General features: G+C 38.9%; 1 protein-coding gene across 1 annotated transcript; it reads left to right on the forward strand.

The window, feature by feature from the left end:
- The first annotated feature begins 221 nt into the window (after nucleotides 1-221).
- On the forward strand, nucleotides 222-15,980 carry kdelr2b (KDEL endoplasmic reticulum protein retention receptor 2b). Its single transcript, XM_072559792.1, has 5 exons — nucleotides 222-440; nucleotides 9,375-9,475; nucleotides 10,124-10,282; nucleotides 11,652-11,904; nucleotides 15,038-15,980. The coding sequence occupies exons 1-5, from the start codon at nucleotides 350-352 to the stop codon at nucleotides 15,070-15,072; spliced, it is 639 nt and encodes a 212-aa protein (XP_072415893.1). The 5' UTR covers nucleotides 222-349; the 3' UTR covers nucleotides 15,073-15,980.
- The last annotated feature ends 9,373 nt before the right edge of the window (nucleotides 15,981-25,353 follow it).

Consider the following 25,353-nt stretch of genomic DNA (forward strand, 5'->3'; position numbering starts at 1 on the left):
TTATGGATAAGTGAATGCATCAGCTACCCTTCCCCAGACAGGGCAGGGCACTAGCGGAGGGGCGGGGCTGTGGGAGGGGGCGTGGCTTTGCCTGAGCGCGCTGGATGCGAAGGGGCGCGGCTTCGGCCTCGACGGCCTTGTGAGGTGTTGGAAACGATGACGTTGCCACGTATCCCATGATGCGGAGCGCAGCTGGCCACGTCTCCGGGCCACGTCCTCGCCGCCGCCATTTTGAGGGGGACGGCGGGCAGAGGGAGGAGCTTTTCCAGCTCAGCCGTCGGACGGGCTCCGCTTCGGACTCTCTTTCTGTCTCCTATACACACACGCTGTCTCTCTAGGCTAACTCATCATGAATATCTTTCGGCTGGCCGGCGATTTCTCGCATTTAATGGCAATCATCATCTTGCTGCTGAAGATATGGAAGACTCGGTCGTGCGCTGGTAGGTTCCGGATCGCACTTTTCGGTTGCTATGGGGGAAGGAGGAGGTGGGTCGTCAGGCCCCAAGACCGTAAAAGGAGGTGTGAGGGTGCTAATTATTATTTCAAATTGGATAAAATGTCATTTTGATATTTACCTTAATTACTCTTTTGCTAACAAGTTGCACCATGTGGAAGCGAGTTTGTGTTAATCAGATCACATTTACGTGATGCCAGTAAGCTCCTAAAGATGCATGATGACAATAATCTCTCATTCCAGTGGCTTTATTCTTAATACTTGCTGACATGTAGAAAGCGTGTGGGTGGTCTGGAGTGCGGTAACCAGCGTAACCGAGCCACCCGGCCTTGCCCTGGGCTGTTAGTGGAAACCGGCCCCCTCTTCCTGCTGTTGCAGTGGCCTGGGTAGAACAACAAAACTGCTTATGGAGTCCGGTTACCTGACAAAGAACAGGGGTCAGTGAACTCTTTCTCCGCCCACCCCACCCCCCCCCCCCCCCCAAAAAAACGCGCGCGCAAAAGTCACCACTGCTGTACTACATTGCACCCGTTCCATTTCTGCAGCTGGAGCTCTGATTTTTAAGAGAAAATTCACTGAAGTATTGCAGTTGTATTTTTGTTGGCAAGGTGTAATAGCTTTGCAAGCACTTCATTCGAAGTTAGTTTCTGTTCGCAAGTTTGCTTTTTCGTTCTAATTTTCTGGCGTGCCTAGAAGATCCAAACCATTGGATTGTGTTTACATGACGAGTTAACTGTCAAAGTTCATCGATTGCTCAAAAGGCTTTTGTACTGCTTCATCCTGTTTCATTTCTGCTCTCTTTCCATTGTGTGGCCCTCAGTTTGCCTGTCCTGCTCTGACGTGGCAGCCCTTTGTAGGTGTGGTGAGGGAAGGAGCTGCCTTCCCGCACTCTATAAAAGAGAAAATGTGTGCAAATCGAATGTACGTTTTTAACTTCATGTTGGTCAATGTTTAGCATCCATGCCTTTGTGTTGTTTCAGGCATTGCCCTGAGAATTAAAAACTGCACGACATTTTGTGAATCCTAATCTTTGTGCTCCCCCTTTTGATTGGCACTTGTAACGCATGCGTATAACTTACATCCGATTCGCTAATATTTCAAGATGTTTAGGTTTAAAAATGTAGAGGCTGTTCAGCTTTCTGCTGTACCATTTAGCTGGGTGTTTTGGTTGACTTGAAAGAGTTCAATTGAATGAGAGTACAACTGGAGTTTAATTAACTAAAAATGCAACTACAAAGTATTAAGTTTCTTGCTGCTTATTTAACTATGGAGAGCTGACCAATAAAGTACTATATTAGTTGGCAGGATTATCTGCAGGTAAATGAGTAAAATCTCTGCCCTCGGTGACAGACTATTCTATCCATTCAGGTTTCATCAATGAGCTAGGCTATACCATCAGACATGAGACTTGCGTAAATCAGGAAATGATTGAGTGTACTACATATAATGGGTTTTTTTCCACAATCCATTCATTGCTGAACAAATTTATGCTGGGGTCAGCTGGACCCTGAAGGGCCCCTGCCTACACACTCTACTTCACTTTGCAACCTCCCTAATCCTGAATATGTGGAAGTTGATGTGACTTTAAAATCCTAAAAGTCTTGTAGCTTGTCTACATCAGTGTTTTTTTTATCCATTGCTTTATAGTTTCTCTACTTGTTATTTTGCTTGCTTGATTCCATTACAGTGCATCTACCTTGTTTGTCATTCATGTTTAATTTGTGCCTGTGTGTGAAGAACTTGGGCAAAAAGACATGTAGGCTCTCCTCTCTCTGAGAATTTCTAAAGAAGATATTGGAGTCTGAGATATTTGAGTCTGCAACTGCACATCAAAATAAAACCAACATAATTTGAACACATTTTTAGCTCTAACTTTTGCAGTGCTAGCTAACACATTTATTCAGAGTATGGAGAATATTAACATGCTATTTTGAGGAAAGGATGAAAAATTTAGCCTGTTTGTTTTTGATAATATTGTAAAACTGTCTTAATGCCTTAACGGCAAATTAAATAACTTGAATGATATGCTTTTAAGCAGGCTGTCCTTTGGTTACCTCAATGCTGTTTTCTGGGAGAATCTAATGTTTCTGAGCACATTAAGGCTTGGGATTGCAACTCTGACAACCACTGTCTATTTAAAACACAGCCAATTGCAGATTGAAGTACTTTACCTTTTCATAAAACAAATCCTTAGATGTGTTAAATATATTGAATATTTGCAGTTTTGGAATGTATTTGTTTATCTGGAAAAATGTCAGACAATCTCCATCTGCTACCTCTGTGACCCCTTTATAGAGAACAGCTTTAAACAAAACAGCTCTCAATTGATGTGCCTCTTAAGCAAATAAGGGATTTGCTTGGGAAAGAATATCCTGTCTAATTGAATAGAAAAGTTTACAGCTCTTCCCTAAAGTGAGTTATGTCCTTATTATTCATTCATGGGATGAGGGTGTGACTGGTTAGGCCAGCATTTATTACCCATTCCTAATTGCCCAGTTGGCAGTTTAGAGTCAACCATATTGCAGTGGGTCTGGAGTCACATGTAAACCAGACCATATAAGGATGGCAGATTCTCTAATTACAGTAGTAATTAAGGGATTGAAAAGAGAAAAGAAAAGGCTGTTGGTGAACCAGGTAGGTTTTTGTTTAATAGTTGACAATTAATTCATCATTAGGCTCTTAAGACCAGTTTTTTTTATTGAATTCAAGTTCACCATCTGCCATGGTGGGAATTTGAATCAAGGCACCCAGAACATTGTCTGCCTCTCTGGATGAACAGTCCAGCAATAATATCAATAGGCCATTGTCTCTCGTAAAGTTCATGAACTCTAAATTTATAACTTGAAGTTTAGATTTGGAAAATTTTTCATTTGTTTTTGTTTTAAATCTGGCTCTGAAAATTTAAAACAGCTGTCTTGTTCCTAAACGCACTACTTAGAATTTAAGAGACATTGTTGGGTTTAGCTGCAATTAAGTGAGTCCAGTATTAAATTATTTTATTTGCTAAATTGTGTACTTGTATATTAGCTGGCAAAAAAACTGTTTTAAATATGTCATATTCTTTTGTAGGTTAGTGTACTTATTCAAAGTTCTTTTGGGCCACAGAATGACCAGTGTGAACTATGGGCCCCTTCAAATGTACCCTCAGTTCATATGATTCTCCCAACTACCTGACTGACTTTTTTTCTCAGTCATCATTAACCTATTCCTTGAGCTTTTATTTTAAGCATTTTTCTCTCTGACAACTATAGTCAATGGCCATCGATTCCACAGTAGGCAAATGTAATTGCAATGTATATTTTTGCTCAGATAAATTAATCTGACAATCTGGTTCATACTTTGGGCCTCTATAGGATTGACAGTTGCTACATCATGTGCAATTGTTTTATTAGAAAAATTGCATTAATTGTATATATCAAATTGTTTAAGTTATATCTGTCAAATCATCTTTAAAAGCCTTTACTCTAGTAACTAATTTCTTGTCAAAAAATTCAAGTTAAGCAAGACTCATCAAATTCCACGTATGCTCTTTGGGAAGAGGGTGGGGTAGCTTCTTGTTACATAAAGTTCATAGGTACAGATAAATTGTAGCATCCAATCAATGAAGCTTGGGTATTTACCTCCACTTCTAAAATGAGTTTCAGATTTCTAGGGGTATGTTTGAGTACCATCTTCAGTGTTGCTGTGGAGCACTTTTGGACCCAACTATGCAATTCACAATACCTGCAGATCCGAAACGATAGTTGATACTGTTTTCGTTGGTATGGATTCCAAAAGGCAAAGTTCAACAAGGTTTGAAAGGGAATTATTGTTCCCAATTGATTTGCTGAATATTTTTGAGACATTTTCCAAGCTAGTTTATGTAAAAGCATCAATGAATTGTATACTAGTAATGTAATTTGCCCTGTATTATTTTGTATCAACAATTGTGAAGTTGCTGTAACAAATTTATAAGGAGTATTTTTAATGTTAGTGGTTTGGAGTAAATTGTGGGTGTGCTTTGCTACTTTGGACTGCTGTTTGGATTGTCTCGTTTCTGGCAACTCTGCAGAATATGGATCAATGAGAATATAAAGTGCACTCACTTGTGACCCACCTTTTTAATAAGCGTTTCTAGTTCACCTTGTCATAGCTTGTGGATAGCAGTTTTCTGGTTGTTAGTGATATGTTACCGCAATGGTTAAAATCTGAGTTGGAAGATTTGTGGTTCCAACCCCAAAGCATGCAACCTAAGTTGATTCAAAATAATGCTAGGGGAGTGCTATATTTTTGGATGCCATCTTTTGGATGGAATGTTGAGACCCTGTCTGTCCTCAAGGGTAGATCTAAAAGATTCTACGATAATGTTTTAAGGAGGACCTAGAGAATTGTCTGTGTCCTGATCAATATTCACCCCTGTCCAGCATCGTTTCAAAAATTACCTTGCTGGAGTTGAAATGATTTTGGATACTTAAAGGGTGAAATTCATCGTAGAACTGCTTGTTTCCACCTTGCTTTCTTTATTGTCTTTTGTGGATTAGTATATGTCAGTTCCTGTGATTGTTTAATGTAAGAGTTAGATATAATAGCTGATCAAACAGGCAGCTTAATTGCTTGTCATTTCCCTCGTGAATACAGTTGCAGTTTTTCTTCCAGTAACATCAGGTTTTTAATAAGAAACCTGTGAAATTGAAGTGCTGAGAGAATACCTCTCATGAGAAAGGAAATCCTTAAAGCTTGTTCCAGTTCAAACAGTATGTGCAGCTGAAAGGAATGGTAAAATTACCTAAAACAAAAGGATAACTGCTAGCTTCTGGGACTTCCTGTACATGGGATGTAATTGTGCAGGGATACAAAACTTATTTGCATTTGATGCCTGACAGTACCATCAAATCAGAGCAACACATGCCCTTGTTATGAAAAGGATTTGAAATTGATTAGAGGAGAAGTATATTGGGGAGGAAAAGTCATGAATACAATAAAGGATACTAACTACTTGTAATTATCCTTGTTAAGTAGCTTGGGTTCAAGTTGTTTAAATTTTGGGCATGTATTGCTGACTATTAATCCAACACCTTATAGCTTCTGCATGCTCTACTATCCTAAATCAATATTCTCTATTTAGCATTAACTGTACACCCCCAATTTTATAATCCAGTTACTGTAGAATTTTTTTTCACTTCAACAACTGTTGAAGAAAGTAAGGGAGCTGTATTGTAAATCCTTTGAGGAAAGTCACAAAATGTAACTTTTTCGGGATTGGTTTTGCTTTTCATGTCTGGGATTAGTTATCTTAATGCCATTATGTACCAAAGGAGTTGGGATGTCTGCTCCAGCTCTGGAAGCTAGCCAAATGAGTTTCCATCCTCCTACATTGATTGCAGATTAAACACTACAGCCAGAGAACACGTCTGGCCCAACATTTATAGAAATATAGGACCAGGAGGTGCCAGTTCTGATTCCCAAAGCAAATGTTTTCATTACTTTGTCCCCCTCCTTTAAAATCAGATTAGTTTTGTATGTGGAGGAAAAAATGAAGGCTGCAGATGCTGAAGATCAGAGTGAAGAGTATGGTGCTGGAAAAGCACAGCAGATCAGGCAGCGTCTGAGGAGCAGGAGAATTGATGTTGTCCTCGGACGCTGCCTGATCTGTGCTTTTCCAGCGCCGCAATTAGTTTCATATGTCTATATATTCTGTATCAGATCTACTTAACCTTTGATTAGATTTACACTGCAGAAAGGTTTATAACACGTCCCGTGATAGTTGTTTGGTTTTATGAAATGACAGTTTTGTGTTTCGTTACTGTTGCTTTCAATCATACGGGTTTCCTTATTCAGGTGCTGAGGACTGTATTTGCAGTTAAAAAGAAACATGCGGAATACATCCGTTTTGGAGCATACGTTGCACAATATCGTCCTTTTAAATGTTTAAACCACCTGGGAGGTAGTAAATATGCTCGCTGTATACTTTTATTGATAATTTTCCAGATAGGTGACAGGTTTCTTGGCGCTGACTTTTTTCAAAAAGGCTGTACGTCTATTTGAATAATTTTTGTATTGCTTGAATGCTTTTATTTAAAATACATTGTGCTGTCATTAATGCATGTATGGGACTAAGTATTTTTGTCTCATCAAAAAAAAATCCAGTGTTCTTCCAAACTGGGCTGTTACTGCAAAGAGCTGATTTCAGTGGTGCAACTTAGCAATGTTTAATGAGCTACACTTCTCAATGATTTGGATTATATTTAAATTTCCTGATGTTTTACTCATCAATATTTGCCAAAACTAGCTTCATAACAGACCTAAATACTCTTCAGCATAGACACCTAAATGCTCTATTTGGTTTTCTTAGCATCACACGGTTCCACTAATTGATGGAGTGTGAGTTTGATTTAAAAAATTTTGTTTCCAGAGGACTATGAAAGTGGTCCTTCAACAGTATGTAAGAGCTAGACAGGCCAACATGCTAAAGGCAATTGCTTTACCAAATAGACAAAGGAGGCAGGATTTAGAGTAGTGCCGGAAAAGCACAGTAGGTCAGGCAGCATCTGAGGAGCAGAAAAAGCAACGTTTTCTGCTCCTCGGATGCTGCCTGACCTGCTGTGCTTTTCCAGCACCACTCTAATCCAAACTCTGATCTCCAGCATCTGCAGTCCTCAATCTTTAACAGGAAAATCTTTACCCAGTCTAGAATGGAGCTGTTTAGATGTCTAGCCTCTGTGGGTGTGATGCTTTTTCAGTTGAACTGAATTGCATGTATTCTGTTTACTTTAGCCAGGTTCTCAGGGATTGGATTGATTTCCAGGTTAGATATTTGAATGTTAAGGACAAATTGAAATTTGCTGTGATTCCTCTGCTCAGCTTTGTCTCCTCCCTGTGCATGAAATCCCATCACAAAGCAAGACATCTTAAAAACAGCTGATATCTGGAATTATTTCATGATAAGGATGAGCGTTGCTGACAGGACTGGCATTTATTGTCCTTACTACTTGTTAGCAAGATGTACTATATTTGGGAGGAGGGAATGTGAGGAAGTCAAGAGGCAGCGGAGTTGAATGTTGAACAATCTACCTGTATTAATGTCCATGTCATCTTGAGCTATGATTGAATGGGGTTGAGGATGTTTGAAGTTCAGAATGCTTTTTTTTATAGGCTGCAGCTGGAAATAAAAACAAGCCAAGTTTAATTTGTGCTGTTGACCCTGATAGGCATGTTAAGTTTTGAAGTGATTGTACAATGCAAATTACTCCAGTATCATTGCACTCAGAGTTTATGAAAGCAGTTTTATTGACCCTTTGGCTGGAGCCAGATAAATGCTAAATTATTTTTGAGATGCTCAATGAAGGAAAATAAACTTATGTTGCTGCTGCTGAGAGGTCTGAGTTTGTGTACATCTTAATCCTCTTGGCTAAATATTCCAGTTTGGTGCAACATTCCATTCCGCTTGCAGTCTGTTTGCTTCTGTCAACTAATTTTGGAAGTTCAATTACTGTAAACTGGCATTGTAGTCCTATGGGTTGCCAAGCAATGCTGACATCATTAAACGTAAACAAAAACAGAAATTACTGGAAAATCTCAGCAGGTCAGGCAGCATCTGTGGAGAGAAATCAGTTAATGTTCTGGGTCCAGTGACCCTCCTCCAGAATGGCATCATTAAAGTTTTGGTAGCAGTACCTGTTAGTATCTTGGTATTTGCATAGCAAACTAGTGATGACAGTTTCACAGCTTAGTTTATCTAGGCCATAGTGAAATTGAATCAAACTAGAAGCTATATAAAAATGTTCTTCCCATTAAATATTGATGACCCAGTATTTAGTCAGTCAAATCTGGAAATGATTCTGAACAATGAGAAGATGTTCCTTATCCTAATTTAGTTTTTATTTTGGCTAACCTGAGAAACAACTTGTTTTTCTTTTGTGGGGGAGCTGGTGTTGGACTGGGGTGGACAAAGTTAAAAATCACACAACACCAGGTTATAGTCCAACAGGCTTATTTGGAAACTTTAGCTTTTGGAGCGCTGCTCCTCCTTTGGGTGGTTCTGAAGCAAGACAATAAGACACAGAATTTATAGTAATTTTAATATCTAAGTATCTGTATCTCTAAATCTCTTCTTTGAATTGCATTCAGAGTTAGAGAATGATTTATTTTTATGTCCAAGGTTTGCCAAAGTCTTTAATCTCTGTTCCTGGTTTAATGCAAATCAATGCCATATGCATGCAGTAGGCAGATTTTGATTTTCGTATGCACATAACCTATTCCAATGCTGTCATACATCTTTATGTAGATGGCTATAAAGAGACCACTATCTTTCATGAACTTGGCTGTGTAGTGTTTTCAACCTACTTAGTGCAGAACAGCACTGTTGGATGACAGTACACCTTTTGATGTTTTAATGTTTTGGATAATCCAATGATCAGTTTCAAAATAAGATTTATATCGGGTTGACCTTCTCATTTTGGGGGAACCCTCACCCCTGCCCAGTCATGTGTCATTATTTCACAAAAGGGATCAGATTAAATTCAGTTTTGGAAAATTAAATGTGATTTCCCCTGAGAAAATTCTAGTAAGGTGCTACTACATAAATGTAAGTGGAAAATGAAAGGGATTTTGGACCAATAGAAGCAATCACGCCAAAGCTCAATAGCAGTGAGCAATGTAAATTAGATGTTGGAATATATGAAAATGCTGGTGTTAAACTAAAATGTGGAAATCTTGCCATCCAGGGGCATTTGAGATGCTTTATGCAGTCTAATTGGCCCCAGTACAAAGTATAATTTCATCAAACTGATTTTAGATTTCCCAATGATGTAAATTTAAGATTCTTGCACAATCCTTAGTATTTAGCTTATGCATTTAATTTATTTCAGGTTAAAATAGGAAAAATTGTTAGTTCAGACTGTTATTGCATTTTTGCATTGGTTGATTTTTGTTCCTCCTTTAGGTATCTCTGGGAAGAGTCAGGTTCTGTTTGCATTGGTCTTTCTCACTCGATACCTGGATTTGTTCACTATTTTCATTTCTCTGTACAACAGTTCCATGAAGGTAAGTGTCAGACAGTGGAATGAATACTATTTCAAACGTTTATTTCTAAGCGCAGGATGTTTAGGATTACCTCTTTTGCGGTGTTGTGCATTGGAACACTTGCCATGAAGTAACAGACAACTTTGTCCATCCTCACCATTCCAAAGTTTGTAAGTACTGGCCATGTCCAAGTTTGCATATTTGAACTCTGCACACAATTTCTGTCTCTCCTATGCGTGTTCTAAGCAAAATGTTTGAAATTTTGCATTTGATGTTTTGAATAATATTTTGTTCAGTTTATGTCCTAGACTGGCTATATTGAAAGCATCTTAGATCATGGTTTTAACTTTTGTATGTCTCCTGCGTTCTTCAAAGATTCCATAGTTTTTAAACTGGAGGTACTGCATGAGACACGTTTGGAAATCGGTGACCTGATTGATAAACATTTAGCAAAAATGTATTGAAGTCCAGTGTATGGAATGAACTGTGGTATTGCTGCAAGCACAGTTGTATTGAATCTGGTTGTCCGTCAGCATGGCCTTTCCAAAGCAGGGGAAAAAATAATAGGTCTCCTGGGTGTTTACATAAACTTTCAGAATTGCTGAGGATTGCTTGGATCAAGATTTTTATTACTGTTAATAATTGACCCTTTTTTTTTCAAAAAAAAAGGTTATCTACATTTCTTGCTCAGTTGCCACGGTGTACTTGATCTATTTCAAGTTTAAGGCCACCTATGATGGAAACCACGATACATTCCGTGCTGAATTTCTGGTTGTTCCTGTGGGCGGATTGTCGTTCCTTGTCAATCATGACTTCTCTCCGATGGAGGTAAATGTCTAAATTGTTTTTGGTGATTTCAAGCTGTTTTCAAAAGTATTAACTTCTGTTTTTCACCCAGGTTTAAGTACAAGCTGTTTGTAGTTTTATTTTTCTGTTTTCTTTTCCAATTGTCTCCATCTATCTGTCCCAGCTGAGGGCATAGATTCAAGATTCTGCCAGGGTATCATCTTGGACTGGACACAATGTGTAATAGTAGCAGCAAAAATAAACTGTTTTTGGTTATTGTACTCATTAGTAATCTTGACTGTTTTGCATCTCCTATTATGGTAGCAGCCTGTAGTGTGGTGTAGAAAAACTAACATTGCTCTAAATGTCCTCCTTTCTTGAGTAACCACTTAATAGCTAGTCCAAGTGTGATTTTTAAATCTGTTGTTCCGTCATAATGTTTGATCAGCAAGTGAAATATGGTGCAGGCTTATAGAAAGCATGAACAGTAGGACACCTTTGGGAAGGAATGTAACTGTGTACTTAATCTTGTCTGACTCTTCAGTCTCAAATTAACATTATTGACTGTTGACTGTCCTGTGAATTGACCTAACAAACCGCTCAACTGCAAAAAAAAACACTTAAGCTTTATGGGCAACCAGGGATCTGTAATTAATTCCAATGTTGCAGCCTGAAGGAACCAATTTGGCATTAAAGTCTACTTTTTGTTATCAGCTCAAAGTCTATTTGCTTTTGAGAAATTTCCTGCCACTGCCATCTTTTAATACATTTTATTTTCATACATTGTTACTTAAAATCTTTTGTTAGCTGCTGTTCATTTGCCCTCCACTGTTGAAGTACAGTTGGGATAGTGAGACTAATAATAATTTGGATGGCAATGGGGTGCAGTGAGGGATTTTGATGGGAAAAGGCTTATCACAGTTTTATGGAATTTTTGTTTTGAAGGAAGGAAGGAACATTTGGAACAGAACTTTAAGTAAATTTAGAGTTGTCTATGTTTTAAATATCAGAATGTTGTGTTCTATTGGGATGTCTAGCAGCACTAGCATTTAATACCCATCCCTATTTGATATTGAAAAGTGATAGTGAGCTATGTTCTTGAACTTTGTTAGTGTACCCAGGGAGTGCTGTTGGGGAGGGAGTACCAGGATATTGTACCAGTGATGGTGATGGGATTGCAGTTATTTTAAAGGTGCAATGACTCCTCACTTGCAGGGGAGCTGGAGGTTGTGGTGGCATAAAGGTTACAATTTTGAAAAGTGTTGTAGAAGGAATTTTGGTGTGTTGCCCCATGGGATTACATAAGTCAGCGCTGTTGGATGACAAAAATCTATGACTTTGTATGGGTACAAGCGGCATGGAGATGCAATGTGAAATTGTAGCTTAAAGTTTCAAAAAACCTCTCTCCTAGATCCTGTGGACATTCTCTATTTACCTGGAGTCAGTTGCAATTCTCCCCCAGCTCTTCATGATCAGCAAGACAGGTGAAGCAGAGACCATCACGACTCATTATCTCTTCTTTCTCGGCTTGTATCGTGCCCTGTACCTTATCAACTGGATCTGGCGTTATTACTTTGAGGGTTTCTTTGACCTCATTGCTATTGTCGCTGGCTTGGTTCAGACTGTTCTCTACTGCGACTTCTTCTATTTGTATGTCACAAAAGGTGAGGAATAGAATATTTGCATTTTTCCATTCTCCATGTTTCATACAATATACTGTTTGGGAACGCAGTGTTGTGCTTGTATTTAAGGTGGTGGAAAAAGTGTCGTGAACTTTCTTGATTGAAACCAAATTGTGCAATTTTGAATCCACTCTGTCCCCAAGCTATCCAACTGCTAGTAAGCACCTTTAATAATCATTCACAGATATCTGTAAAATGTAGTCTTGACCCATCAATGATTACAATAGATGAATACATTTTGTCAGATAAGTCATATACAAATTTGATACATGAAAGCTTCATTAACACTTGCCGAACCATTTTAACCAGAGCATAGGCAGTTGAATATGTGCGGTGGTATGTGAAAAGAGGAGTAACCTAATTTAATATCTTAGCAAATGTATACTGTTTGTTAGCCCTAGAGTATTTGGGCTATGGTTTTATGCTCTCTTAATATTACATGTTGTAGCATGAACATGAAATTTGGGTAAAAATATTGGTTCAGGAAATGAAAAATGATAAGCCCAAAGATGATCAGAAGCTGATTCAAGTCTGACCGTAGGACCTGAGTGGTTAACCTGGGCTGATATTCCCATACAACAAAGAGGAAGACATTCCTGGTCAGAGGTGATGGCAGGCTGATTTAGAATGGTTGAGATCACATTAGATAATGGAAAGCCATGACCTCTGGTCCTCACTCAGCCAACATCGTCATCAAAATGCAATTACCTAGTTATGTTAGTGTGATTTGGAATACAGTTTTAGTTGCATTTGCTTGTGTGATACATAGCATACTGCTCTCTGAGTACTCATTGTTAAACTTTGTATTTCAGACAGAAGTAGCTGGGGAATTGAAATGCACTTGATGTGCAGAAAAGCCGCAGTTAGTCAGATTGTCATAAAACCACCTCTACTTCACTAATGTCCTTGAGGAAGAAAATCTAATATTTGCCTAGTCTGAACTATGATTTCAGGCTTGCAGCAACACAATTGGTTCTTAACTGCCCTCGTAAATGATCCAATGAGCAGGGCTGATGCAACTACTAGACAGTCACTAATGCGAGGAAAAAGCTAATTCAAATGGGCCATTGGGCCAAGGATTAATGATGGAGTTTAATTTAGATAAATATGAGATGCTGTATTTTGGAAAGGCAAATCAGGGTAGGACTTATGCACTTATTGATAAAATCCTAGGGAGTGTTGCTGAACAGTGAGACCATGGAGTGAGGGTTCATAGTTCTTTTGAAAGTGGAGTTGCAGTTAGGTAGGATAGTGAAGAAGGCATTTGGTATGCCTTTCTTTATTGGTCAGAGCATTGAATATCTGAGTTGGGAGGTAATGTTGTAGCTGTATCGGACATTGGTTAGGCCACTTTTGGAATACTTTGTTCAATTCTGGTCTCCCTGCTGTAGGCAGTACACTGTGAAACTTGAAAGGGTACAGAAAAGATATACAAGAATGTTGTCAGGGTAGGAGGGTTTGAGCTGTAGGGAGAGACTGAATAGGCAAGGGCTGTTTTCCCTGGAGCATCGGAGGCTGAGGGGTGACCTTGGCAAGGTTTAGAAAACCATGAGGGGCATGGATAGGGTAAATAGATACGGTCTTTTCCCTGGGATAGGGGAGTACAGATCTAGAGGGCATAGGTTTAGGGTGAGAGGGGAAAGATATAAAAGGGACCTAAGGGGTGACTTTACGCAAAGGGTAGCGTGTACATGTCTGGATTTGAGCTACCAGAGGAAGTGCTAGATGCTGGGACAATTACAACGTTTGAAAGGCATCTGAATGAGTATTGTATATGAATAGGAAAGGTTTAGAGGGATATAGGCCAGTTGGTGGCAAATTATCTAAATTGACTTAGGATATCTGGTTGGCATGGACGAGTTGGACCGAAGGGTCTGTTTCCGTGCTGTACATCTCTGACTCTAATTCGTTAAACTATGGTAAATTGGCTGCAATATGGGAATGAAAGATTTGGATCTACTGGTATGCCTACGTCCATACGTTATGATTTTCCATGTATTACCATTGTCTTTCCGAACTTGTAATTGAATCATTGTATTTTCCGAAATTTCAAATTTATATAATCCATCATCTATTCCCAGGTTGCAAACCAGTAGATAATAAATACCTTAATCATTGCAGCAGTGATATAAATTGTGCAAATTGGAAAGATCTAAACATTTGGCCAGGAACAGGTAGCATTGTATCTGATGAACGGGAGACAAAGTTATTAATTTCTTCTAGTAAGTATGCTTTGAAAATTGCAGTAGTGCGAATGTACAATGAATAGCATCATTTTTCATGTAAAATAAATCTAAAGGTTTGTCTAGAGCACCTAATACTCTTGCTCTGGTCCTAGTCCCAAAACTGCGCACTAGCCCCTTCAGAGCGGCAATAAATTATGATCTTTCTAATAATACCAGTGTCTCTCATGAATAAATAAAAAGTTATTCCACATGGAAGTAATTGATGGTGAAGCAGTTTGACATGAAGGATTTGTCATGGACTTGACAAACCCCCCTCAAAATATGTTAAAACAGCCTAACATTTTATTTTTGGGAGGTTGTATTCCAGATGCATTTCGATTGCTCAAACTGATCTACTTTAAGCAAAACACACTTTATTTTCATAACTACAGTTCAGACAAAATATAAAGAATTGTCTTAACTGTAACTCTATAAAAATGCTGAACAAAGTAATGTCTGTTAACAACTAATTCACTGTTCCAGTATAGTAATATCCCGTAAACACGCCTTGACAAAGGCAAATTCAGTAAAATAGATTCTCTCGTGCATTTCTAGCAGCAGGAAGAGAACCCCAGCTTTTAGCGGGAGGAGGAATAAGCACTTCAACTTCCAGTTTCAAGACCCTAGCAACTGCAGAAAGCTAAAACTGAAATCCTGGTTCTGTGGGAGCTTGACCCACCATTCAGGCGGCTTCTGTTGTTCTAATGTCTTATTTTTTAAAAAAACCACAAGCTGTTTACTTTATTGGCTTTGAGCATACCACTCTTATCTGTCTCAACCTTTTTTTTTCTTACATCTCTTAAACTATAATAACACTTTTTTTAAAACTGGTGTATATAAAAGAAACGTTATTGCCTTATAACTTTTCTCTCAATTTTTTATTCCTTTAGTTCTCAAAGGAAAGAAGCTGAGTTTACCAGCTTAAGTGCCAAAGATCATCTACGTTTCTGTCGTTGGTTGCATCCAGGCAGAGGAAGCAGAAAACTTACCAAGAACGTAAGATGCCTGAGACAGAGAGCAAGGGGACACACTTAAGAATTGCATTTAAATGTCAACAGCTGTTCTGTAGTCTGATGGACCACAAACATCAGTTTTCTGTTTTACGCATCTTGCCTTTTTTATTACAGTGTAAAAATATATTTTCTACAAAAGGAATATATACTGAAAGGATGAATTACTTGCAGTGGTTTAAAATAAAATTTACGAGCATAAATTGGAAATACGGAATGTGTTTCCCTTTTACCTGTTTACAAGGATTAAGTGCAAATTGTTTAAATAAAATTTGAAAATGACCAGTTCAATTGCTTAAACATAGTATCTGATGTGCAAAACTGGTATGTGATTTTTCAACCACTTGCTGTATTTATTTGAATTTGCCAAATTGTTTTGAAGAATTCATTCTTTCCACGGCCCCCCATAAACACTAGAATTTCTTGAAGCTAATATAATTAAATATGCCTTGTTGTCTGGCTGACAAGGTTTCCTTTATTCAATCAGTGGTTAAGCCACCTTCAGATGGAATGCATGTATTCTGTCCTTTGGCATATGTTCTTGTGAACATAGAACATGACGAATAAAGATTACAGAAACCTTACTAGATGTGCATATTACTGACTGAAAAGTGATTTGGACCTTTTAACATTAGATATTCAAGGGACCATGAGACTGAGTTTAATCTTTGGGATTTTGTTGAACAAATCACTTTTAGAATTGTTGGTCTTCGCTACCACTCTTTTGAAAACATTGGGAGGTTTATCTTGGTTTTTTTTTACACACTAAGCTGTTGCATGATATCTTGTGATACTGCCCCAAATAAACATTTTATGGAAAATGCTTCTGCGTATTGTATTCTCATATGTCACTATGCACTTAATTAACTTTCAGAAATATCTTGCTATGAAAGTTAATGTGTAAGCTGTGATTTCCAAGCCCCACACTTGTTTTGCGAGGAAGCTGCAAGGTCTGGAGAGTCCAAATATTTATTGATGTGTGGTCCTAACTGTCTAAAATTCCACACTCAAACTTATCTCCTTATAGCAAAGTCTTAAATACTGTTATTTCTAGTATGTTTATTGATTTTATTAATCTAAAGACTTTGGATCTGTAAGATTCCGAGATCCTAATTTGAAAACATGAATTTGATCTTTGACCATAATCTTGCTTCATTTTCTTGTCCTATTTCTTATATGTTAATTTTAGGATTTGATTTGCCGTGTCCATTTTTGGGGGATGACTAATCTAGGCCAATTATATTACTAGTCCGACTGGAGGGATAAGAGGTCATTTTTATAGGTTTTCAAGTGCTGCGAGTTTTTGTCTAAATGTGATCTAAGCATTAAGTGAAACAGCATCTTTTTATAACCCCTTTTTATGAAGTAATTGTTTTGATGCTTCAAAGATATTCTCGAGCAAAATGCCTCTGAGCTAGAAGGCTGGTTCAAGTCTCAACTGCTTCAGAGGCATTTCATAACATGCCTGAAGACTTTTTTTAAAATCCCAAATTACATCCAGCTACAAGATACTGGTGCATTTAGTCAAAAGCTTGGTCTGAGGTAGGTTTTATGAAATGGCTTAAAAGATTGAAGAGAGACCAAGTCATTGGGAGGGAACTTGATTGTCTTGGCAGCTCAAAAACATGACTGTCAATGGGAACAGCATAAATCTTGAAGGGTTGGGGATCTGAGAGGAGCTAGGCTGAATTTTAAAATTTGAGGTGTTGTTTGCCCAAGAGTTGTTCAACTCCATCCTGGATGATGGGTTATAGTATAAAGGAAAGCTGAACAAGTTAGAACTGTATCCAGTGTAATTTAGAAGAAAGAGAGATGATCTTTTGAAACACAAGATCCTGTGTCTGCATAAGGCAGTTAACAAGATGTTTCCTCTTGTAGAGAAGATTAAAACTAAGCGAATAAAACGCGACTGCGCTAAAGACACAAAATAAAAACTGAAATTACTGGATAAACCCAGGTTGGACGGCATGTTTGGAAAGAAAGCAGGTTAACATTTGAGTCTAGTGACCCTTCAGAACCCTTCTTGAGTTCCCGAGGGTCTCCCTTTTAGGACAGATTAGAACAAATTGTTGTTAGACTCTGGAATTTTGCGAAAAACTCATGGAGGTAGGGTTCTTAATCAATCTCAGACATTAAATTTGGATTTTTAATAGACGAGGGAGTCTAGGTTTATGGAGTGGTATATACAAGAAAGTGAAACTCTGACTATAACCAGGTAAGCTGTGATTTTATTAGTAGTGAAGCAGACTCAGCTAAATTGCCTAGTCCTACTCCCATGTACTAATTGAGAGATAATGTAAGCCATCAAGCACAGGTTGGTGATAAATGAGATCTTATGGTGAGCAGGTATGACATTCAGACAGGCAGCAGAGTTTTGTTTCAATCTTGCAACAGCTTGTGCATTTGTTTAGGTAGTTCTCAATGTAAGTTGGCTTTACTGTATTTGTATAGTAAATTATTGCTGGATTGGAGGAGTTTTGATTTGTGAATTGCCAAAAATAACTTAAACATTGAATTGCCTGGTCCATACTACAGATAAAACAAATGCAGCAAAGGTAAGCTGGACATTGTTTTGCTCATATAGCAAAATTTCTTTGTGAAAGAATGTGATGTGGTTTGTTGATAAGAAAATCTTTTATTAAAGATGATTTTTGTGATATCTAACTTTAGTATTACTGTTTTTGGGGTGGCTCAATGGTTAGCATTGCTGCCTCACAGTACCAGGGTCCCTCAGGTTCGATTCTCGCCTCGGGTGACTGTCTGTGTGGAGTTTGCACATTCTTCCTGTGTCTGCGTAGGTTTCCTCCGGGTGCTCTGCTTTTTTTCCCCACAGTCCAAAGATATGCAGTGCAGGTGAATTGGCCATGCACAATTGCCCCATAGTGTTAGATCAATTAGTCAGAGGGAAATGGGTCTGGGTGGGTTACTCTTTGGAGGGTTGGTGTGGACTGGTTGGGCTGAAGGGCCTGTTTCCACACTGTAGGGAATCTAATCTAATCCAAGAACAGGATATCATGGATGCTGAGCTTAATACCAGGTCTTGCTGAACAGACAAATTTGGAGTCGGCCATTTAGTTTGAGTCTGCTCCACTATTTTACACAATTTCTGACCAGCCTGAGTACTGGGCCGTGCACTCAGACCATGCACAGATCAACTGGCAGAGGTCTTCTTGGACATCTTCAATCTCTCCATGCAGCAGACCACCGTCCCTGCCTGTTTCAAGAGGGCCAACATCCCTGTGCCTAAAAAGACTCCTGCAGCATGTCTCAATGGCTATCATCCAGTGGCCCTAACTGCGGTGGTCATGAAGTGCTTTGAAAGGCTGGTCATGGCATTAATCAACTCCAGCCTCTCCATTACTCTTGACCCACTTTCCAATTTGCCTATCAGACCAACAAATCCATGTCAGATGCCATATCACTTGCCCTTTACTCCTCCCTTGAACATCTTGACACCAAGAACAGCTATGTAAGAATCTTATTCATTGACTACAGTTCAGCCTTCAACGCTATTATTCCCTCATGATTGATTACTAAACTTAGTGATCTCTGACTAAGGCCTACTCTCTGCAACTGGTTTCTCAGTTTCCTGACCCACAGGCCACAATTAGTGAAGATTGGGGACAATATTTCATCCTGACTAACGCTCAACACTGGAGCTGCCCCCCAGCGTGTGTGCTCATTCACTGTATACCCATGAATGTGTCATCAAATACTACGCTAATTCCATTTACAAGTTTGCTGATGACATCACCATAGTCTGTTGAATCTCAGATGGTGACAAAACAGACTATAGATGGGAGGTGGAAGACCTGGAAAAATGGTGCACAGAACAACTTGCTCACAATGCCGTCAAAACCAAGCAACTCGTTATTAACATTTGGCGGGATGTTACACATTAACAGCACAGAGGTGGAACGAATGGAGCATGTTAAGCTCCTGGGAGTGGCAATCCACAACAAGCTTTCTTGTCCACTTACTGGTTACCAAGGCCCAACAACATTTCTTCCTCAGGCAGCTGAGGAAATTTGGCATAACCCTGCCAACTTTTATCGATGTGCCATCGAGAGTATTCTGTCTGAATGTATCGCTACCTGGTATGGCAACTGTACCACTCCAAATCAGAGACTGTTACAGAGAGTAATGAACTCTGCCTGAACAATCACAAAGGCCACCTTCCCATCAATAGAATCCATCTACCAGGCCTGCTTGCAAGGAAAGGCTGCCAGCATTCTTAAAGATCCATCCCACCCTGGCAATGTTTTTTTTCTGTAACCCTACCATCCAGGAGAAGTTACAGATGTCTGAATATGCACCAGTCAGTTTTGAAACAGTTTTTACCCTACTGTTGACTGACTACTGAATGGACTCACAAACTCTTAACATTAACCTGTACCTGTATTTTGTTTTTGCTGCTGTTTACCTATTATTTACTTATCTATGCTACTTAACTCTGTGATCTGCCTGTATTGCTTGCAAGACAATTTTTCACTGTGCCTTGGTACACGTGACAGTAAATTCAATTCAATTCACCTTTAATTCTATTTTCCTATCTGTTCCTAACATCCTTTGTCCTAAATGCATATGTATGCCTTAAGAATATTCCATAACCCCAGGTTATAGTCCAACAGGTTTATTTGGAAGTACTAACTTTCTGAGCGCTGCTCCTTCATCCGGATCATAAGACAATTTATAGCAACTGGTTGCAGTGTCATGCAACTGAAATGGTATATACCGTTTCAGTTGCATGACAATGTCATTTATCATGCCTCCTCTGCCTACGATCCTCAAAACTAATTTTCCTTTCGACCTTCGTTAATATTTTATGCCTCCTTGTTCTGACTATTTTCTCCTGAGAACGTGGATTTCTCTTCAGATTTTTTAAAAAAAATAAGAGTTGACGTTTTGGGTCTGGTTAACTCTTAACTCCAATGTTTATTTTTTTCTTCTTGTCAACCGATAAATTACCAACACCAAGTGAGTGAAATCTGCAGATGCTGGAGCTTAGAATCGAGAGCGTGCGCTGCTCCTCGGATGCTCCCTGACCTGCTGTGCTTTTCCAGCACCACACTGTCAAATTACCAACACTGCAAAGTCTTGGGATTTGGAAGTATTTTGATACAAAAGTAAATCAATATCGTTTTAAATGATGCAAGCAAAATGATACAGGTTTGGGGGCAACATTGTATTTCATAATTCTCCTAATTGTCCAGTAGAGGGAGAACTCTCCATTGGAAGGAATTTCAGATTTGGATTTAACTAGCTCTTTTACCATAGACTTTCAGATTGCATCAACTCTACAGCAATGTGCATTTCTTTTCGTAACGTGAACCGGTATCAAATGCACTTTCTCCTCCTGAAAGTTTGCAAGCTGCTTGTCTCAGAAGATTGCATGTTTTTCTGCATCGAAAACACGACGGAACCTTTTCGTAGCTAATACGCCCAAAGACAGATTATCCAGCAGCGTTTGGGACACGATTGTTTGAGATGCAGATGAGATATCAATCCATCAATCACGCGTCCCTAACTGACTCCTATTTCCCAAGTGGAGAGAGTTAGGATACAGCGCCACACTCTCTGACTCCTATTTCCCACTTCCCGAAAAAACTGCTGGCTTACCCTTTCTCCGTACCCACAAAGATATTTAAGGAATTGACCACAAATTCCATACATGTGCTGCCTCTCCGATAGCAGTGAGAAGGGGGTCCTGCAGTAAAATGACACACAGCTTTTTGCCTGGAACAGTAGACTCAATGTATCTTTCCCAATTGCTTATAAACGATGGCTACGTTGCACAGCCTGTAAAGCGAGCACTTATTATAATACTACCTCAAAGATGCGTATACTATAGTTTTATTATTGGGTTCTACAGGACTAACAACAATACGTTTACAGACTTTAGCTAATTGCAGAACAATAATTTCTGGCTAAGTATGTGTTCTTGTAGATGAAAGTAACTCTACAACCGAGTTGTTCTAATTTTATTGTAGTCTTTGATGGATCCAGAGGCATCACCTATGGCAAAAGGCCATTTGGCCTTAACATGTATAGAGGCTGTAAATAACTTGTTGAGATTCCCCCCCCCCATAGCCCTGCAAATGTTTTCAGGTAATTATCTGTTGAAGACTTGAATCTAAAGCCCTTCCTCGCACCTTTGAGTAATGCATCCAGACCCTAACTATTAGGTCGCGTAAAGTAGGGTTTCCCTGATGTTGTCATTGTTCTTATCTGTAATTGCCTTAAATTGGCATCCTCTGGTTCTTGATTCTTTCACATTTTCACAGACCCCTTGATGCTGATAAACCACTGCAGTCTGTGTTGGTTGACCCAGTGACAATGGGGGGAAGTTGATTTGTTTTCAAATCAGGAGCTCAGATGACTTGGAAGGAGGTGATGTTCCAATACTCAAGCAGATATATAGCCAAGTGGGTTTACTGTTGGAAGTTATGTGTGCAATTGAATCCATATCTCAGTACCTTCAGTAAAGAAATAGAGTGACAGGGTTTAGGAAGGGGTATTCTTCATGAAACTGGTTTGCTTGTAACTTTAATTTACTCCGTGGCCAAAGACAGTGCAAAAGCCATGTCATTAGGAGTGTCTGGGTATTAACAGTGACCACACATTCCAGTCAACTAATAAGCTGGTTGCCTTAGCTCAGTGGTCATTGCCAAATGCTGGAGACTTCAGAAAATAAAAGTCTGCATTTATAGTGCTTTTCTAATGAGTACCTGACATCTCAAAATGCTCTAGTCATACGGATGTACAGCAAGGAAACAGATCCTTCGGTCCAACTCATCCAAAAACAAACTCTTTAGTCTAACTTGTCTGAAAACAGACTCTTTGGTCCAACTTGTCCATGCTGAACAGATATCCTAACCTAAGTAGTCCCATTTGCCAGTGCTTGGCCCACCCTTTCTATTCATACACCCATCTAAATGCCTTTTAAATGTTGCATTGGACCAGCCTCCACCACTTCCTCTGGTGGCTCATTCCATACACTCATAGCCCCTGTGTGAAAATATTGACCCTTCGTCCCTTTTAAATTCCCCCCAACCTAAACCTATGCCCTCTAGTTCTGGATTCCCCAAACCAGGGAAAGGACCGTGTCTATTTACCCTTTTCCATGCCCATCATGATTTTATAAACCTTTATAACGTAACCCCTCAGCCTCTGTCATTCCCAATTAATTTGTTTTGAATTACATTAATATTAAGTATTATAAGGGAGGAAGCACCATTTAATTTGCATACAGCAGTCCTCCATAAATAGCAATGTAACCTTTTTCATAATGTTGAGAGATAAATATTAGCAAGAACAATCTGCTGTTTAAAATAGAGCCATTGGATCTTCCATGTTCACTTATGCAGGCTGGTGGAGCTTCAGCTTATCATATTTCACATGAAAAGACCACACCTCTGCTTATGCAGTGTTCCCTTAGTAGGCACTGAGTCTTATTTATGTGATTAAATCCTGTAGTGGCTCTTGAATCTGGAAATTCAGAGGTCAGGGTGTTACAACTGAGTTACACTATGAGAAACAATGCTGACACATCTATGCAGTGATGAGAATGTGGTGAACTGTCAGCTGAGGCATCCTTCATTTGAGAAAAGTCCCCAAGATCCCATCTGACTTCGGAGGTGGATTTTAATATTCAATGGCACCATTCAAAGCAAAACAAGGGAATTGTCCCAATGTCAACATCTATCCCTCAATCAACTCCTAAGAGAGGTAATCTGGTGTTTATTTAATTGATATTTGTGGGATTAATTAACTACCATTTTCCCGACAACAGTGATTACTCCTTCATTGGCTGTGAATTTCTTTGGAGGTTGTGTAAAACAAAAAACAAAATGTAAAGTCTTTACTTAAGGTAGTTTGAAGTGGATCCTGTTGTGTGTTTTGAGTTTTTTGGTGTCCCAAGTTTACAAGGAGTGGGTTGCATTTGATAAAATGTCACATAAGTGTTGGAAGACCGTACAAAATTAAAACAGGAGTAGGCCATTTGGCCCCTCAAGTCTGCTTTGCCATTCAATAGAATCATGGCTGATTTAACATTTCCCATAACCCTAGATGCCCAACTGATAAATCTGACCCTTTACACACAAGGACTTTGCTCCCACAACTCTCTGTGGCAAGAAGTTCCAAAGACTCAACCCTCTGAGAAAAGGAGACCTCTTCATCTAAGTCTTAAATTAATATTGTTTTATCCTAAGACTATGCCCTGTGGTCCTAGACTCCCTCATGAGGAGCATTTACCACGTCAAGCCCCTTAAGAATTCTAACCGTTTCAATGAGACCACCTCTTATTCTTTTAAACTCAAGGTATAGACAACACAGCCAGAAGCATAACTTCAACCAAACTCTCAGATGTAAACGGCTTCTGAGCTTCTAAGCTCACTGCACCACCTAGTTTCCTTCCATCGGTTTTAATGGAGCAGTTTTCATTCTAAAAGAAAGTGAATGCTTCAATTCATTCTTTCCTAACATTAAAAATGAATTGTCAGCTAGTGGACCACTGTATGTGCATCAAGCATGTATATGAGAAAACATTGTTAGCACTAAGTGCAAGTTAAACTCAGATCGTTGCATACCATTACAAGATTCTGGTCTCTATACAATGCAACCAATTAGCAAATACCATTTTCAGGTAATATAGATAATCTTTCTTGGTATATTAGGTTTTACTGACTTTGTTGCCTTAAAACACATTTGTATTGGTCATTTTCACCCAATCAAAAACAAGAATGAAGGAGACAGAATCAGATGCATGTAACAAAAGTTACATAATTTTGGCAATAACCTAAAAAAAGACTCCGCATGCTTTTCATTTTAAAAGTTCAGTTATAAAGCTTTAATCAAATTGCACAATGTTGTACTTATACATTTTGTTTACTTTCTAAACTCTAAGCGGGTTTATGAGTCTTACCATGGTGGAATATTAATCTGCTTTTATTTGGAGAGTAACATTCTTACATTTACTCTGATATTTCCTGAATTGATTCTGTCAGACTCTAGGCTTATGCCACAAAGCAGTTACTTTCTAATTCTTTAAAGCCATATTAATTCATTTTTTAAGAGTATTAAAGTAATTAATATAATAAATGTCCTGATGGCATTTGGATGATGTAAACATATCGTTAAAATGGCAATGTATTGACATCAATCAATTTATCATGCCATTAAATGTTTTGTTACAACTTTGAAGAACGATGCAGAAAGAGGCCATTTGAACCATCATGCCTGCACCAGCTCATTAAATGAGCACCATTCCCAGGTGCCAATCTCCTGGTTTTTCCCAAAAACCTTGCTCATTATTCTTAATTCGAGTAACCATCCAATGTCCTCTTGAATGCCTCAATTGAGCCTGCCTCCACAACAATTCCAGGCGTTACATTCCATACCCTAACCACTCACTGTGTGAAAAAGGTTTTCCTAATCATGCTCTTGCTTTTTTTGTAGATCACTTTAAATTTATGTTTGTTTTTGTTCCTTTTCCAAGTGGGAACAGTTTCTTCCTGTCTATTCTATCCAGCCCACTCATGATTATGGCAACCTCTATCTTCTTTTAGGAAGAATAGAAACACAGCAGAAGTAGGCAATTTGGCCTTTCAAGCTTGCTTGACCATACAATATGATCAAGTCTGATTATCCAACTTAATACATGATCCCACTGTCTCCCCATACCCTCTGATCCCTATAGCCTTAATAACTATATTTATTTTTTTCTTAAAAACATTCAGTGTTTTGGCCATAACTGCACCGATGGAAGAGAATTCCAGTCTCTCCACTCTCTGGGTGAAGAAATTTCTCCTCATTTTAGTCCTATTTGGCCAACCTGTATCCTTAGACTGTGACTGCAGGCAGGAGACTTACCAGTCATCAGCATGATCTTTCCTGCATTTACCTCATCTAGTTCTGTCAGAATTTTATAGGTGTCTAAGAGCTCCCCCTTCATTCTTCTAAACTCCAGTGAGTATAATCCTAACCAATCCAGGCTCCCCTAATACATCAGTACTGTATTGCCATTCCAGGAATCAATCTAGTAAACCTTTGTTGCACTCCCTCCATAGGGGAACATCCTTCCTCAGGTAAGGAGACCAAAACTTCACAAAATACTCCAGGTTTGGTCTCATCCAAATCCTGTACAATTGTAACAAAACATTCTACTCCTATACTCAAATTCTCTTTCTGCCTCT

This window comes from Chiloscyllium punctatum, chromosome 40 (assembly GCF_047496795.1).
Source record: "Chiloscyllium punctatum isolate Juve2018m chromosome 40, sChiPun1.3, whole genome shotgun sequence".
Lineage (NCBI taxonomy): Eukaryota > Metazoa > Chordata > Chondrichthyes > Orectolobiformes > Hemiscylliidae > Chiloscyllium > Chiloscyllium punctatum.